Source organism: Bufo bufo, chromosome 2 (genome assembly GCF_905171765.1).
Source record: "Bufo bufo chromosome 2, aBufBuf1.1, whole genome shotgun sequence".
Lineage (NCBI taxonomy): Eukaryota > Metazoa > Chordata > Amphibia > Anura > Bufonidae > Bufo > Bufo bufo.
The window spans coordinates 528,739,536-528,754,517 of NC_053390.1; the positions used below are offsets into that span (position 1 = coordinate 528,739,536).

The 14,982-nt window shown below is 43.5% G+C and overlaps 1 protein-coding gene across 1 annotated transcript in view; it reads left to right on the top strand.

The window, feature by feature from the left end:
* SDAD1 (SDA1 domain containing 1) overlaps positions 1-14,982 on the top strand; it is a 66,870-nt gene that overhangs the window by 18,321 nt on the left and 33,567 nt on the right. The window contains exons 7-10 of the mRNA XM_040417952.1: positions 2,981-3,038; positions 12,908-12,979; positions 13,916-14,017; positions 14,568-14,637. Coding sequence (XP_040273886.1) covers positions 2,981-3,038; positions 12,908-12,979; positions 13,916-14,017; positions 14,568-14,637 — 302 coding nt within the window. The remainder of the gene's footprint in view (positions 1-2,980; positions 3,039-12,907; positions 12,980-13,915; positions 14,018-14,567; positions 14,638-14,982) is intronic.

Here is a 14,982-nt window from a genome sequence, read left to right on the forward strand (position 1 = left end):
AACTTCCTTTTTCCAGCATTTTGAGAGTGACTTGTTGAAGGGGACTCCTCTGCTGGTTGTTCTTCTCTTGTGCAGGTTGGTTCTGCAGTAGCAAGTTCCACCTCACTTTCCAAACAAGAGGTCTTTGCGAAGAAATTTGTCATCCGCAGTTGCTTAGCATCTTCTGACGCAGCTTTTGCTGTATGCTTCATTTTTTTCTGAAGTCACAAAGAAAGATGTTTGCATTTTAGTACGTTATTAATCAGTTCCATTCATCTGAAATGGGGCAAATAGAAATCCATGTGCTCACTGCCCCATTCAAACGAATGGAACAGATTTTCAGAAGCACTGATGGAACTGATTCATTCCCTGGCCCTATCTGACATATCCAAAGCAGCTCACCTTGTCCTGCAGTCGCAGAGAGTGACACAGAGTTAAAGGAGACACGCCGCAGCAATGAGGTAGGACCAGGACAGACTGAGCCAGTAGCGGTCCTCTTCACTGTTGTCTGTGGCGGGAAGCGTGAGGGGCGTACCTACTAGACGCGGACTCGTGCGTGACGCTGCGTCTACTGTGAACTTAAAGAGATACTGCGCCCGTCTGACTGCTGGTGTGCTGGGCCTATTTTGCATTATATTTTCATGCCATGGCAAATACCCAAGGCGGGATTTGTCGAGCCCTGACTTAATACGTTACAAGACGGTTTAAGTCCAGTTGCCTGGAGTAGCAGAAGATTCGGCCAAGCTAGTTGATCCCCAAAGAAATGACAGATTGCTACAATGCATGTAGGTGTTAAATAGGATCTGCAGGCCACCCCACAAGCCCCCCCTGCCTCTGATGCAAGAGAGAGACCAGTGAATATGTTAATGTATTTTTTTTACTACGGGTTTCTTATGAGTTCTGCCTCAAATCTTTCTATTAAGATATCTTTTCTTGCGGCCCTTCTAGCAACTTTGTATTACCTCCGTCCAATCCGTCATAATGTCCCACACAAATGAATACCAAACAGGAAGGGAGTAATGGCAATCTTGAGTGAATTCTTTAATTGTTACCGAGCTGTGATCAATTTGACTTCGATACAGTAAAAGCAGATGCAGTGCCTTGCAAAAGTATTCACCCCCTTGACTTTTTTCGTGTTTTGTTACATTACAGCCTTAAGTTCAATGTTTTGTTAATCTGAATTTTTTGTGATTGATCAGAACACAATAGTCTAAGTTGGTGGTGAAATGAGAAAAATATATAAATAAAACTATTGTTTAGAAATAGAAAACAGAAAATTGTCATGTGTGTGTGTATTCACCCCCTTTGTTAGGAAGCCCATAAAAAGCTCTGGTGCAATCTATTACCTTTTAGAAGTCACTTAATTAGTGAAATGATGTCCACCTGTGTGCAATCTAAGTGTCACATGATCTGTCATTACATATACACACCTATTTTAAAAGACCCCAGATGCTGCAACACCTAAGAGTCGTCACTAACCAAACACTGCCATGAAGACCAAGGAACTCTCTAAACAAGTAAGGGACAATGTTGTTGAGAAGTACAAGTCAGGGTTAGGTTATAAAAAAAAATATCCAAATCTTTGATGATCCCCAGGAGCATCATCAAATCTATCATAACCAAATGGAAAGAACATGGCACAACAGCACACCTGCCAAGAGATGGCCGCCCACCCAAACTCACGGACCGGGCAAGGAGGGCATTAATCAGAGGCAGCACAGAGACCTAAGGTAACCCTGGAGGAGCTGCAGAGTTCCACGGCAGAGACTGGAGTATCTGTACATAGGACGACAATAAGCTGTACGCTCCATAGAGTTGGGCTTTATGGCAGAGTGGCCAGAAGAAAGCCATTACTTTCAGCTAAAAACAAAAAGGCACGTTGTGAGTTTGCAAAAAGGCAAGTGGGAGACTCCCAAAATGTGTGGAGGAAGGTGCTCTGGTCTGATGAGACTAAAATTGAATTTTTCGGCCATCAAAGAAAACGCTATTGCTTCACAATAAAAATAAAATAAAAAATTATGCAAATCCTCAAACAATCCATGTTAATTCCAGGTTGTGAGGCACCAAAATACGAAAAACGTTAAGGGGGTGAATACTTTTGCAAGGCACTGTAGATGGCCTGAGTTCTCATGAGGAAGCACGCTGCCCAAATATGGATTAGGCCCATATTTCTTTGATGTATACCAGATTGTAGGGATTTTATGTATGACCTCGGCTGGAGAGGACGCTAGCCTTTTCATGACCCCTCTAATGGTACTGACAGGTCTATGAAGGGTTTGTGCAGGATCCTAATGCTATCTCTAGGTTTGATGATGGGGCTCTCTGGTCTCTGTGAAGTGGTTCCAATTTACTGATTTTATTGATACAATCTCCTGGCCTGGCTTTGGGAAGGGGACTTGGATGATGTTCTAACCAACTACAAGAATGTCAAGGGAGGGCTGACTACTCCAACAATCATTTTGATATCTATATCACCACAAACATATATTTTTTAATGAATTTGTAGATGATGGACAATATTACATGACCTCCTGTTTCTGTGTTTTTAAGAGTACATGCTCTTGGTGTATACACTTGTGGCATATATGAGCTTTGCACACTATATATTTAATTATTATTATTATTTAAATAATACAAATATTTTTATTTTGTGTGTTGGGTGCAAATATTTGTTTTGGTGTATTTTTTTTTTTTTTTTTTCAGTTACATGAAGGTGGACATGGTTGTCAACAGTCTGTCAAGGCAACTTCAGTCATTATGTTGTGTGCTTTGAGGAAATATATAGGTTTTAAGGGCACATTTATTTTCAAGGACCGTAATCCCTTTATTTTATAACTTTCTACTTTTTAAAATTTCCAGCTTAAAACCAGATGTTTGATCTTTCCACAAAGCTATGTTGTGATAGCTTATTAGTTATGAAGATACGTGCATGTAATTGGCCTGGCTAAAACACCTCTGACAGTTAAATAACAGGTTTTTTTTGTTTTTTTTTCTATCTCAGGAATGATGCTAAAACAGTGAATGTTATAACAACCGCCTGTTTTTCTAAAGTCGCCAAGGTGAGCTGACTAACACAAAATCAATCTTTCCCTTTTAATATTTTTTATTCTGTTCTGATTAATTGTATAATACAGTATATCTTTATATCCCCCAAATGGAAGCAAGGGATTGCTAGCTGTGTGACAGAAGAACTGAGCTCTGACCCTCCTCTAAAGATACATTTTGAAATGAACCAGCATTGCATTTTGGGCTTGTTTGGATAAAGAATGGTGTTTAAAGGCTGACATTTACTTAAAACCAATGTTACTTCTACATACACTATATGAACAAAGTTGTTGGGATACCTACACAAAACATCATCCACAGGAGCTTTTATGACGTCCCATTCTAAAGCCATAGACATTATTTTTGGAGCTGGTCCCTCCTTTGTAGTTACAACAGCATCTGCTCTTCTGGGAAGACTTCCTAGAAGATTTGGGATTGTCTGTGGGGATTTTTAACCATTCATCCAGAAGAGCATTTGTGAGGCTAGACACTGATCCTGGATGAGCGAGCCTGGCTTGCAGTCTCCGTTCTAGTTCATCCCAAAGTTGTTTGATGGGGTTGAGGTCAGGGGTCTGAGCATGCCAGTCAAGTTCTTTCACACCAAACTCGCCCAACCATTCCTTAGTGGACCTTGCCTTGTGCACTGGGGCACAGTCATTCTGGAACAAAAAATGTCCTTTCACAAACTGTTCCCAAAAAGTTGGAAGCATACAGTTGACAAAAATGTCATGGTATGCCATTAAAGGGAACCTGTCGCCGGGATTTTGTGTATAGAGCTGAGAACATGGGTTGCTAGATGGCCGCTAGCACATCCGCAATATACAGTCCCCATAGCTCTGTGTGCTTCTATTGTGGAAAAAAAAACGATTTGATACATATGCAAATTACCTGAGACGAGTCCAGCGTGAAGCAGCCCAGCACCACCCTGCATCCTCCGAATCACCTCCTTGCTTCCCGACGTCAGAAAGCTAGAGCGCCGTAATCTTGCGATGCGCGAGCTAGCGCATGCGCAGTTGGTTCCCTGCCAGCACTGGACTCATCTCAGGTTAATTTGAATATGTATCAAATCATGTTTTTTCCACAATAAAAGCACACAGAGCTATGGGGCCTGGATATTGCGGAAGTGCTAGCGGCCATCTAGCAACCCATGTTCTCAGCTCTATACACAAAATCCCGGCGACAGGTTCCCTTTAATGGCATACCAAGACATTTTTGTCAACTGTATGCTTCCAACTTTTTGGGAACAGTTTGTGAAAGGACATTTTTTGTTCCAGAATGACTGTGCCCCAGTGCACAAGGCAAGGTCCACTAAGGAATGGTTGGGTGAGTTTGGTGTGAAAGAACTTGACTAGACTAGCAACCCATGTCCTGAGCTCTAAACACAAAATCCCGGTGACAGGTTCCCTTTAACCCCTTAAGGACTCGGCCCTATTTCACCTTAAAGGGTTTCTATCACTTCGTATGACATAATTAGTTGTCAGACACTAGCGATCTGCTAGTGTCTGCTCTGGCCAACCATCCTACTATAATCACTTGTGGGGCAGCGGTTTTGCTAAAAAACTAACTTTTATAAATATGCTAATGAGCCTCTAGGTGCTATGTGGGCGTCATTAGCACCTAGAGGCTCCGTCTACCTTCATACACAGCCGCCGCCCAGCGCGTCCCTCCAGCCCGCCCATGTCCTCCTCCGTGTGACGCTGCGGACGAGTTCTCGCTAATGCGCCGTGCGCGGCTGTATTCGGCGCATTTGAGATCTCAGCTCGGAGCGGTCAGACATTCAATGCGCATGCGCCGAATACAGCCGCGCATGCGCATTGAATGTCTGACCGCTCCGAGCTGAGATCTCAAATGCGCCGAATACAGCCGCGCACGGCGCATGCGCGAGAACTCGTCCGCAGCGTCACACGGAGGAGGACATGGGCGGGCTGGAGGGACGCGCAGGGCAGCAACTGTTTATGAAGGTAGACGGAGCCTCTAGGTGCTAATGACGCCCACATAGCACCTAGAGGCTCATTAGCATATTTATAAAAGTTAGTTTTTTAGCAAAACCGCTGCCCCACAAGTGATTATAGTAGGATGGTTGGCCAGAGCAGACACTAGCAGATCGCTAGTGTCTGACAACTAATTATGTCATACGAAGTGATAGAAACCCTTTTAAGGACTTGGCCATTTTTTGCAAATCTGACTAGTGTCAATTTAAGTGCTGATAACTTTAAAACGCTTTGACTTATCCAGGCCGTTCTGAGATTGTTTTTTCGACACATATTGTACTTCATGACACTGCTAAAATTGGGTCAAAAAAGTAAAAAATTTTTGCATAAAAAAATACCATATTTACAAAATTGAAAAATTTGCAAATTTCAAAGTTTGTTTCTCTACTTCTGTAATACATAGTAATACCCCCAAAAATTGTGATGACTTTACATTCCCCATATGTCTACTTCATGTTTGTAGCATTTTGGGAATATTTTATTTTTTGGGGATGTTACAAGGCTTAGAAGTTTAGAAGCAAATCTTAAAATTTTTCTGAAATTTACAAAAACCCAATTTTTAGGGACCACTACAGGTCTGAAGTCACTTTGCGAGGCTTACATAATAGAAACCGCCCAAAAATGACCCCATTCTATAAACTACACCCCTCAAGGTATTCAAAACAGATTTTACAAACTTCGTTAACCCTTTAGGTGTTGCACAAGAGTTATTGGCAAATGGGGATGAAATTTGAGAATTTAATTTTTTTGCCTAATTTTCCATTTTAACCCATTTTTTCGACTAAAAAGGAAAGGGTTAACAGCCAAACAAGACTGTATCTTTATTGCTCTGACTCTGCCGTTTACAGAAACACCCCATATGTGGCCGTAAACTACTGTACGGGCACAAAGTAGGGCGTAGAGGGAAAATTGCGCCGTATGGTTTTTTGGAAGCCAGATTTTGCTGGACTGGTTTTTTGACACCATGTCCCATTTGAAGCCCCCCTGATGTACCCCTAGAGTAGAAACTCCATAAAAGTGACCCCATCTAAGAAACTACACCCCTCAAGGTATTCAAAACTGATTTTACAAACTTTGTTAACCCTTTAGGTGTTGCACAAGATTTAATGAAAAATAGAGATACAATTTCAAAATTTCACTTTTTTGGCAGATTTTCCATTTTAATATTTTTTTTTCCCAGTTACAAAGCAAGGGTTAACAGGCAAACAAAACTCAATATTTATGGCCCTGATTCTGTAGTTTACAGAAACACCCCATATGTGGTCGTAAACCGCTGTACGGGCACACGGCAGGGCGCAGAAGGAAAGGAATGCCATACGGTTTTTGGAAGGCAGGTTTTGCTGGACTGTTTTTTTTGACACCATGTCCCATTTGAAGCACCCCTGATGCACCCCTAGAGTAGAAACTCCAGAAAAGTGACCCCATTTTAGAAACTACGGGATAGGGTGGCAGTTTTGTTGGTACTAGTTTAGGGTACATATGATTTTTGGTTGCTCTATATTACACTTTTTGTGCGGCAAGGTAACAAGAAATAGCTTTTTGGCACAGTTTTTTTTTTTTTGTTATTTACAACATTCATCTGACAGGTTAGATCATGTGGTAATTTCATAGAGCAGGTTGTCACGGACACGGCGATACCTAATATGTATACAATTATTTTAATTTATGTAAGTTTTACCCAATGATTTCATTTTTAAAACAAAAAAAAAGTTTGTGTCTCCATAGTCTAAGAGCCATAGTTTTTTCAGTTTTTGGGCGATTATCTCAAGTGGGGGTCTCATTTTTTGCGGGATGAGATGATGGTTTGATTTGCACTATTTTGGGGTGCACATGACTTTTTGATCGCTTGCTATTACACTTTTTGTGACGTAAGATGACAAAAAATTGCTTTTTTTACACCGTTTTTATTTTTTTACGGTGGTCATCTGAGGGGTTAGGTCATGTGATATCTTTATAGAGTCGGTCGATACGGACGCGGCGATACCTAATATGTATACTTTTTTTTTTATTTATGTAAGTTCTACACAATGATTTCATTTTTGAAACAAAAAAAATGATGTTTTAGTGTTTCCATAGTCTAAGAGCCATAGTTTTTTCAGTTTTTGGGCGATTATCTTAAGTAGGGTCTCATTTTTTGCGGGATGAGATGACAGTTTGATTGTTACAATTTTGGCGTACATGCGACTTGTTTGATCACTTTTATTACCTTTTTTTGGGAAGTAAGGTGGGCAAAATTTCTATTTCATTATAGTTTTTTATTTTTATGGCGTTCACCGTTCGGGTAAAGTAACATGACCGTTTTATAGATCAGGTCGTTACGGACGCGGCGATACCAAACGTGTAGGGAATTTTTTTTTTTTTTCATTTTTAATCAGTGATAAATGTGTTTTTTGATTTTTACTTTTTTTTTTCACTTTTTTTTTTTACTTTTTTTTTTTTACCCAGACCCACTTGGTTCTTGAAGATCCAGTGGGTCTGATGTCTGTATAATATAGTACAGTACAATATATATTGTACTGCACTGTATTTTACTTACACTGAACAGATCTATGCCTTTTAGCACAGATCTGTTCAGCACCATGGACAGCAGGACGCTTGAGACGGCATCCTGTTGCCATGGGAACCTTCCCCGTCTGCCACAACTTCGCAGACGGGGAAGGGTGAGGACGGGGCTGGCGGGGGGCTGTCTGGGAGCTCTCTCCCTCTCCCATCGGGTGGCTGCAAAGGCACTGCAGCCCCCCGATCGGAGAGGGAGGGAGCTCCCTGAGCTGTTAACCTTTTCCATACAGCGGTCCGTACGGACCGCTGTATGGAAAGGGTTAAACGGCTGACATCGCATCACCGATGTCAGCTGTTTATACCAGGGTGCCAGCAATGTGCTGGCACCCTGGTATACCCACTGTACACCAACAATTATTTAATGGGAGGCGGGCGGGGGATCGCGATCCCGCCTGCCGCACCGCCCGCAACCCTCCCCCTGCACCTCCCACCGGGCTAAAATCACTCGGGGGTGCAGGGGGGGGGGGATACAGATAGATTTTGGGCATTATAAAGTTTCTGATCCTCGCGGTCAGGGACCGCGGGGATCAGAAACTGCAGAAATCGCAACAAGCCGCAGGTCTGAATTGACCTGCGGTTTGTTGCGATCGCCGACATGGGAGGGGTCACGGGACCCCTCCGCGCATTTAGCCTAGGTGCCTGCTCAATGATTTGAGCAGGCACCGTGTTCTGATCACAGCCGGCCGGGCGGCAGTGATCGGAACAACACATGACGTACCGGTACGTCATGGGTCCTTAAGGACTCGGGAAACATGCCGTATCGGTACGTCATGCGTCCCTAAGGGGTTAAGATTGCTCTTTACTGGATCTAAAGGTTCTAGGAAAACTCCTGAAAAATAACCCAGTATCCTTCATTATCCCTCCATCAAACTTTATGGTTGGTACAGTGCAGTCAGGAAAGTATTGTTTTCTTAGCATCTGCCAAACCCAGACTTCTCCAGTTGAATGCCAGATAGAGAAGCATGATTCATGACTCCAGAGAACATACTTCCACTGCTCCAGAGTCTAGTGGTGGCGTGCTTTACCCCTCCTCCTTCTAATGCTTAGCGATGTAAGGCTTGCATGCAGTTCGTCGGCCATGAAAATTGATGCCAGGAAGTTCCTGGTGCACCGTTTCTGTTCTGATGTGAATGCCAGAGGAGGTTTAGAACTTTGCAGTTGAGTCAGCAGAGCATTGGCAACTAGTCAGGTCCATAAATATTGGGACATCGACACAATTGTAACATTTTTGGCTCTATACACCACCACAATGGATTTGAAATGAAACAAACAAGATGTGCTCTAACTGCAGACAGACTTTAATTTGAGGGCATTTACATCCAAATCAGGTGAACGGTGTAGGAATTACAACAGTTTGCATATGTGCCTCCCACTTGTTAAGGGACCAAAAGTAATGGTACAATTGGCTTTTCAGCTGTTCCATGGCCAGGTGTGTGTTATTCCCTCATTATCCCAATTACAATGAGCAGATAAAAGGTCCAGAGTTCATTTAAAGTGTGCTATTTACATTTGGAATCTGTTGCTGTCAACTCTCAAGATGAGATCCAAAGAGCTGTCACTATCAGTGAAGCAAGCCATCCTTAAGCTGAAGAAACAAAACAAACCCATCAGAGAGATCGCAAAAACATTAGGCGTGGCCAAAACGCTTCAGTGAGCGTCACTGGCGGCCAATGGGGACGACGGTAATTGATTTGAATGGGCCCAGCCTCGCTGAAGAGGCTGAGAGCATTCTAAGTGCAATTCTTATTTTGGCCACCAGATGGCAGGCCAACATAAGAAATGAGCAATTCTCAATAATAAGTGCAGTTTAAAGGGAACCTCAACTTTATGCTGACCTCACTGAGGGCAGCATACATTAGTGACAGAATTGCTGATTTCAGCGGTGTCATTCATGAGCTAAAAGTAAGTGGTTGCTGAGAACCAGCATCAAAAATCATTGGAAAAGAGTAAAATCTACTAGTCATGGTTAGGCCTCTTGCACACGACCGTGTGTCCCCCGTGGGCGTATTGCGGCCCGCATACGGCAGGTCCGCAATACACGGGACACCGGCCGTGTGCATTTCACATCACGGATGCAAATCCGGAGATGCGGAACGGAAGCACTACGGAATGCTTTCGTGAGGCTCCGTTCCGTGCTTCTTTTCTGCAAAATGATAGAACAGATCCGCATGTGGCTGGCCCACAGTCTGTGCCTGTGCATTGCGGACCGCAATTTGCGGTCCGCAGCATGGGCACGGGCAGCACACGTTCATGTGCAAGAGGCCCAAGTCATAATCTCCTGCTCTCCCTGCCCATCTGCTGATGATTGGCAGTTCTCTCCTGGAGAGGAAGGGAGAAAACTAGGTAGAAGACTGTCAGTCACCAGCAGGTGGGCAGAGAGCAGGGATTCATGAGTAACCAGGACTCTTCTCAGGTGGCCGGGACTCTTTTCCAGGCCCAGTCTGCAATGTTTGATGTTGGTTCTCGACAACCACTTACTTGTAACTTAGAAATGACAGACCGCTGCAATCAACTCACCTGTCTCTACTTTATTCTGCCATTGGGTATGGGCAGCAGAAAGGTGATGACAGGTTCCCTTTAAAAATACATGGTGGTTCAAAATGAAAATAAATAAATAAATAGATTTTGTAGGCTCATATGAGCTTTAAAAAAAATATATATATAACTAAATTTAAAAAATATAAAACATTAAATCTCCCCCCTTTCCGTATAATAAAAATACCTAAATAGCAAAAAATATAAACCTCATAGATATCACCATGATGGAAAGCGCCTGTACTATTAAAATATAAAAATATTTTTCCAATACGGCGAATGGTGTAACGGAAAAAGGGTCAAAATGGCCAATTTTTTCATTGCTTCTCTTACCCCAAAAAATTTAATAAAATATCATAATAAAGTCACACACGCTCCAAAATGGTATTAATACAAACTACAGATTGTCCCCGCAAGAAATGAGCCCCCATACAGCTCTGTAGTTATAACTATTAAAAAGTTATGGGGTCATAATACGGTGATGTAAAGTTTTTAAAAAAAAAATTGACATAAAAAAAAAACTATACGTTGTAATCGCACTGACCCAGTGAATGAAGGGAATGGGTCAGTTTTTCTGCAAACGGAACGCAGAGCAAACAAAACCTGTAAAACGGTGGAGGAATTGCGTTTAATTTCCAATTCCACCCCATTTGAATTTTTTTTTTTTTTTTTTTTTTTTTTTACTGATTCCCACTACATTGTATGCCATAATTAATGGTGGCATTAGAAAGGACATTTTGTCCCACAAAAAAAAGCCCTCCTACAGCTATGTGAACGGAAATGTAAAAAAGTTATGGCTCAAGGAAAATAGGGAAGAAAAATGAAAAAAAAAAACTCATTTTTCAGCATGATCAACCCTATTAAACAAGGCATGCTGCCTGGTAGGGTTGATCATGCAGATTAAAATGATACCTTTATTTAGTATGTCGAACCACTGCAAAGATCTCTGTTTTTAGTTATGACCAATAAGCAAATTCGAGCACCAAGGGGATGCCTGGGGTCCTTGGAGCACTGCATTTGTAACACCCGTGTGCTCTGCACACACCCCTTCCCTGTGTTTTGACAGGGCTAGACATCTTGTCATTCAATCAAGGGGAGGTGGGAGTGTGCAGAGCACATAGGAGTTACAAAAGCAGTGCTCCAAGTATTTTATCCCACACTGGTGCTCCAGCGTGCTCATTTGCATATGAGTAAAAACTGAGATCTCTGCAGTATTCCTGGTTTAATAGGGTTGATCATGCTGACAGATGCTTTTTAACTGTAAAAGCATCTTGCAGTTTTCACACTAGCTACTGAGCTTCTGTTCTTCAGAAATCACTCTTCTTTATCCTCTGTTAGGATTATAATGAAAGGTAACACACTTGTGATAAGAAGTAGGGATCGACCGATTATCGGTTTGGCCGATATTGAGGATTTTGAACGTTATCGGTATCGGCATCTATTTTGCCGATATACCGATAACGTATTGGGAACACAGAACGCGCGGCTCTCAGCGCGTTTTGTGTTCCCTCCGCAGCACAGGGGAGAAGGAAGCAGTGTCTCCTCCCCCTGTGATGCTGCTGCCTCCAATGACAGGACGGAAGACAAGAGGAGGGGAGGGGCTGTGGCCGCTGCGCCACCAATGAAGATGAGTCTTTCATTAATTCAAATACAGGAGGCGGGAGCTGGCTGCAGAATCACATAGCCGGCTCCCGACCTCTATGAACGGCAGCTGCGGTCCGCGGTAGTTAACCTCTTAGGTGCCGCGGATCGCAGCTACCGCTCATAGAGGTCGGGAGCCGGCTATGTGATTCTGCAGCCAGCTCCCGCCTCCTGTATGTGAAAGAGAGGTATCTTCATTGGTGGCGCAGTGCGCCCCCCCCCCCCCCCCCCCCCCTCAAGCCCCCTAGTATTAATCATTGGTGGCGCAGTGCGCCCCCCACCCCAATAGTAAAAACATTGGTGGCGCAGTGCGCCCCCCCCCCCTCAAGCCCCCTAGTATTAGTCATTGGTGGCGCAGTGCGCCCCCCACCCCCATCCCAATAGTAAAAACATTGGTGGCGCAGTGCGCCCCCCCCAGTTTTAATCATTGGTGGCAGTGGCCACAGGGTCCCCTCTCCGCTGCTCCTCCGATCGGAGCCCCAGCAGTGTAAGCCTGGGGCTCCGATCGGTTACCATGGCAGCCAGGACGCTATTGAAGCCCTGGCTGCCATAGTCAGCTCCATGCTGCTGTGTGCACAGAGCACAGGGCAGCAGGGAGAGTGCGAGATCCTATTCACTCTGATAGAGATCTATCAGGGTGAATGGGACAAGGGGGCTAAAAGTTAGTAAAAAAAAAAAAAAACACAAAAATATTAAGTATAAATGAAAAAGATTTACAAAAAAAATAAAATAATAATACACGTTAACAATAAACATTAATTTTCAGCAGATTTGTGTAGGAAATTTTTTTTTTTCCTCAAAAATAAAAATACCCAGAATATCGGTATAAATTATCGGCTATCGGCCTGAAAGTTGACAAATTATCGGTATCGGCCCTAAAAAATCTATATCGGTCGATCCCTAATAAGAAGATAGCCAGCACTTTCCTGCACCTGTCCCACAGCATGCCTAGAACATTCTCCATTAGAAATCGGTCGTCTCCAGACACTGGTTTCCTTGGTCCATGTGGCTGCTGTAAACAGGACTGTAAAGAGTGGAGCAGCAGCTCAGGCAAGATGGCTGTCTTGAAAACAGAAGTTAAGACAGATTAGATGAAAAAGAATGTTGTAATTCGTAAAAAAAAAAAAAATTCTGCTAAGTCAGTGATTTCTTCCCAGATCTTGGTTGCTGCCTTGCAATTCTTCCTGGGAAAAGATGATGTGAAGAATGACAGTGACTCAGAGTCAGAGGTGAGTCTTATCAGATTAGATATATTAAAGGGCTACTCTGGTTGTAACAAGTTATCCCTTATCTACAGGATCGAAAATGACTATTAGATTGCTTGGGCCCCTACCAATCTCAAGAACGGGGAACCCAAAATTAGTAGAGTAGCAAGTCAGGCATGTGCACTGCTGCTCCGTTCATCTCTATTGGGCTACCAGAGATGGCACAGTACAAGCACTCAACGTTTTCTGTCAGATCCATAGAGGTAAATGGAATGGTAATGCACATGGCCGGCCTGCTGCCCCATTCATGTCGTGATGACCCTGCAGAGTAAAGGGTCCCCCATTTTGTTATTGGTGAGGGTCCCTTCGGCTGGACCCCCACCTATCTAGTAGTTATCGCTAGGAATGAGCAAACTTGTGTTTCAAGTTCGGCGTACAATGTTCGGGTTATCTGAGAATTAATTTTTTTGGATTCCATAACTTATGGTCCGTGGTAGTAGAATCCATAACGGATTTCTTAGATAACACGAACCTTGTACGTCAAACTTGAAGCACAAGTTTGCTCCACACTATCCTGCAGATAGGGGATAATTTGTTACAGACTGCGCACTAATTCATTATTTCCCCTACACTTGTTTTTTTTGCGTAGAAAAATCACAAATCCACAGAAAAGCGGGTGTGGCTGGCATGGACGAACTGTGAGCAGCGCGTTCTGCCCCAGCTCATTCATCATTATTCACACCAATAACTGGTGTCCGTAATGACTGAAATCGACGGCACCTTGGAGCTGCTGTAGATGTTTCGGCTCGCAGAGAGCCAGGGGACGCTTGTGCCTTGTCTACTTTACCCGGCTCCTCTGGCAGCACAGGCCCCGTCACGACCGACACAGCAGACCGGTGTTGCTGAATCAGGGCCTCAATTTTTGTTTAGGATTAAATTGTTTCCCACTTTCTCTCACAGGATGAAGGACCAACTGCAAGAGACTTAATGGTGAGGTACGCCACCGGGAAAAAGAATACAAAGAGCAAGAAGAAACTGGAGAAAGCCATGAAAGTCTTAAAGGTGCATATCTGATAGGTATTGGTGTCATTGTTAGACTAGCAGTTACTAAAATCGCTGTTTTGTATATTGTATGGGGATCATAAAGTGGTTGGGATAAGAAAAAGACTTCTCACCTGTCCACAGGCTGACCTCTGGGACCCCCACCAATTATGAGAACAGGTGTCATGAGCACCCTGTGTGAATGGAGCAGTAGTGCTCATGCATGTGACTATCCCTTCATTCAGTGGGACTGTTGAGTACAGTGTTGGACTGTCTCCTGCAGTCCCATAGAAGAAGTGAATTGAGCGCTGGTCACACATTTGCACTGCTGCTCCATTCACATTTATTTTCCAGTGATCAGTGGGGTTTAAGCGATCATACATTTGTCACCTATTCTTTAGATAGGTGATAAATGCTTTTCAGAAGTCGAACGCATTAAAGAATTTTCTCATGGAAGACATGGCACTTGTTACGTTTTATAACAAAATTCCAAGTATGTTTAAAATAGTAAATCAAACTTGACTCTAGTATTCTTTTTACCCTCTTATTCCATTATCTCTGAATTGCACAGAAACATAAAAAGAAGAGACGGCCAGAGGTATTCAACTTTTCGGCAATTCATCTGGTGCATGACCCTCAAGGTAACTATATGTTTAACCGCCTCAGGACCGCCGTACGCAGGATTGCGTCCTGGCGCCGGCCCTGCTCTTCTGGGTGGACGCATATACGCGTCATCTCGCGAGAGGCGAGATTTCCTGTGAACGCGCGTTCACAGGATCGGAAGGTAAGCGAGTGGGTCTCCAGCCTGCCAGCGGCGATCGTTCGCTGGCAGGCTGGAGATGCAATTTTTTTTTTTAACCCCTAACAGGTATATTAGACGCTGTTTTGATAACAGCGTCTAATATACCTGCTACCTGGTCCTCTGGTGGTCCCTTTTGTTTGGATCGACCACCAGAGGACACAGGCAGCTCAGTAATAAGTAGCAC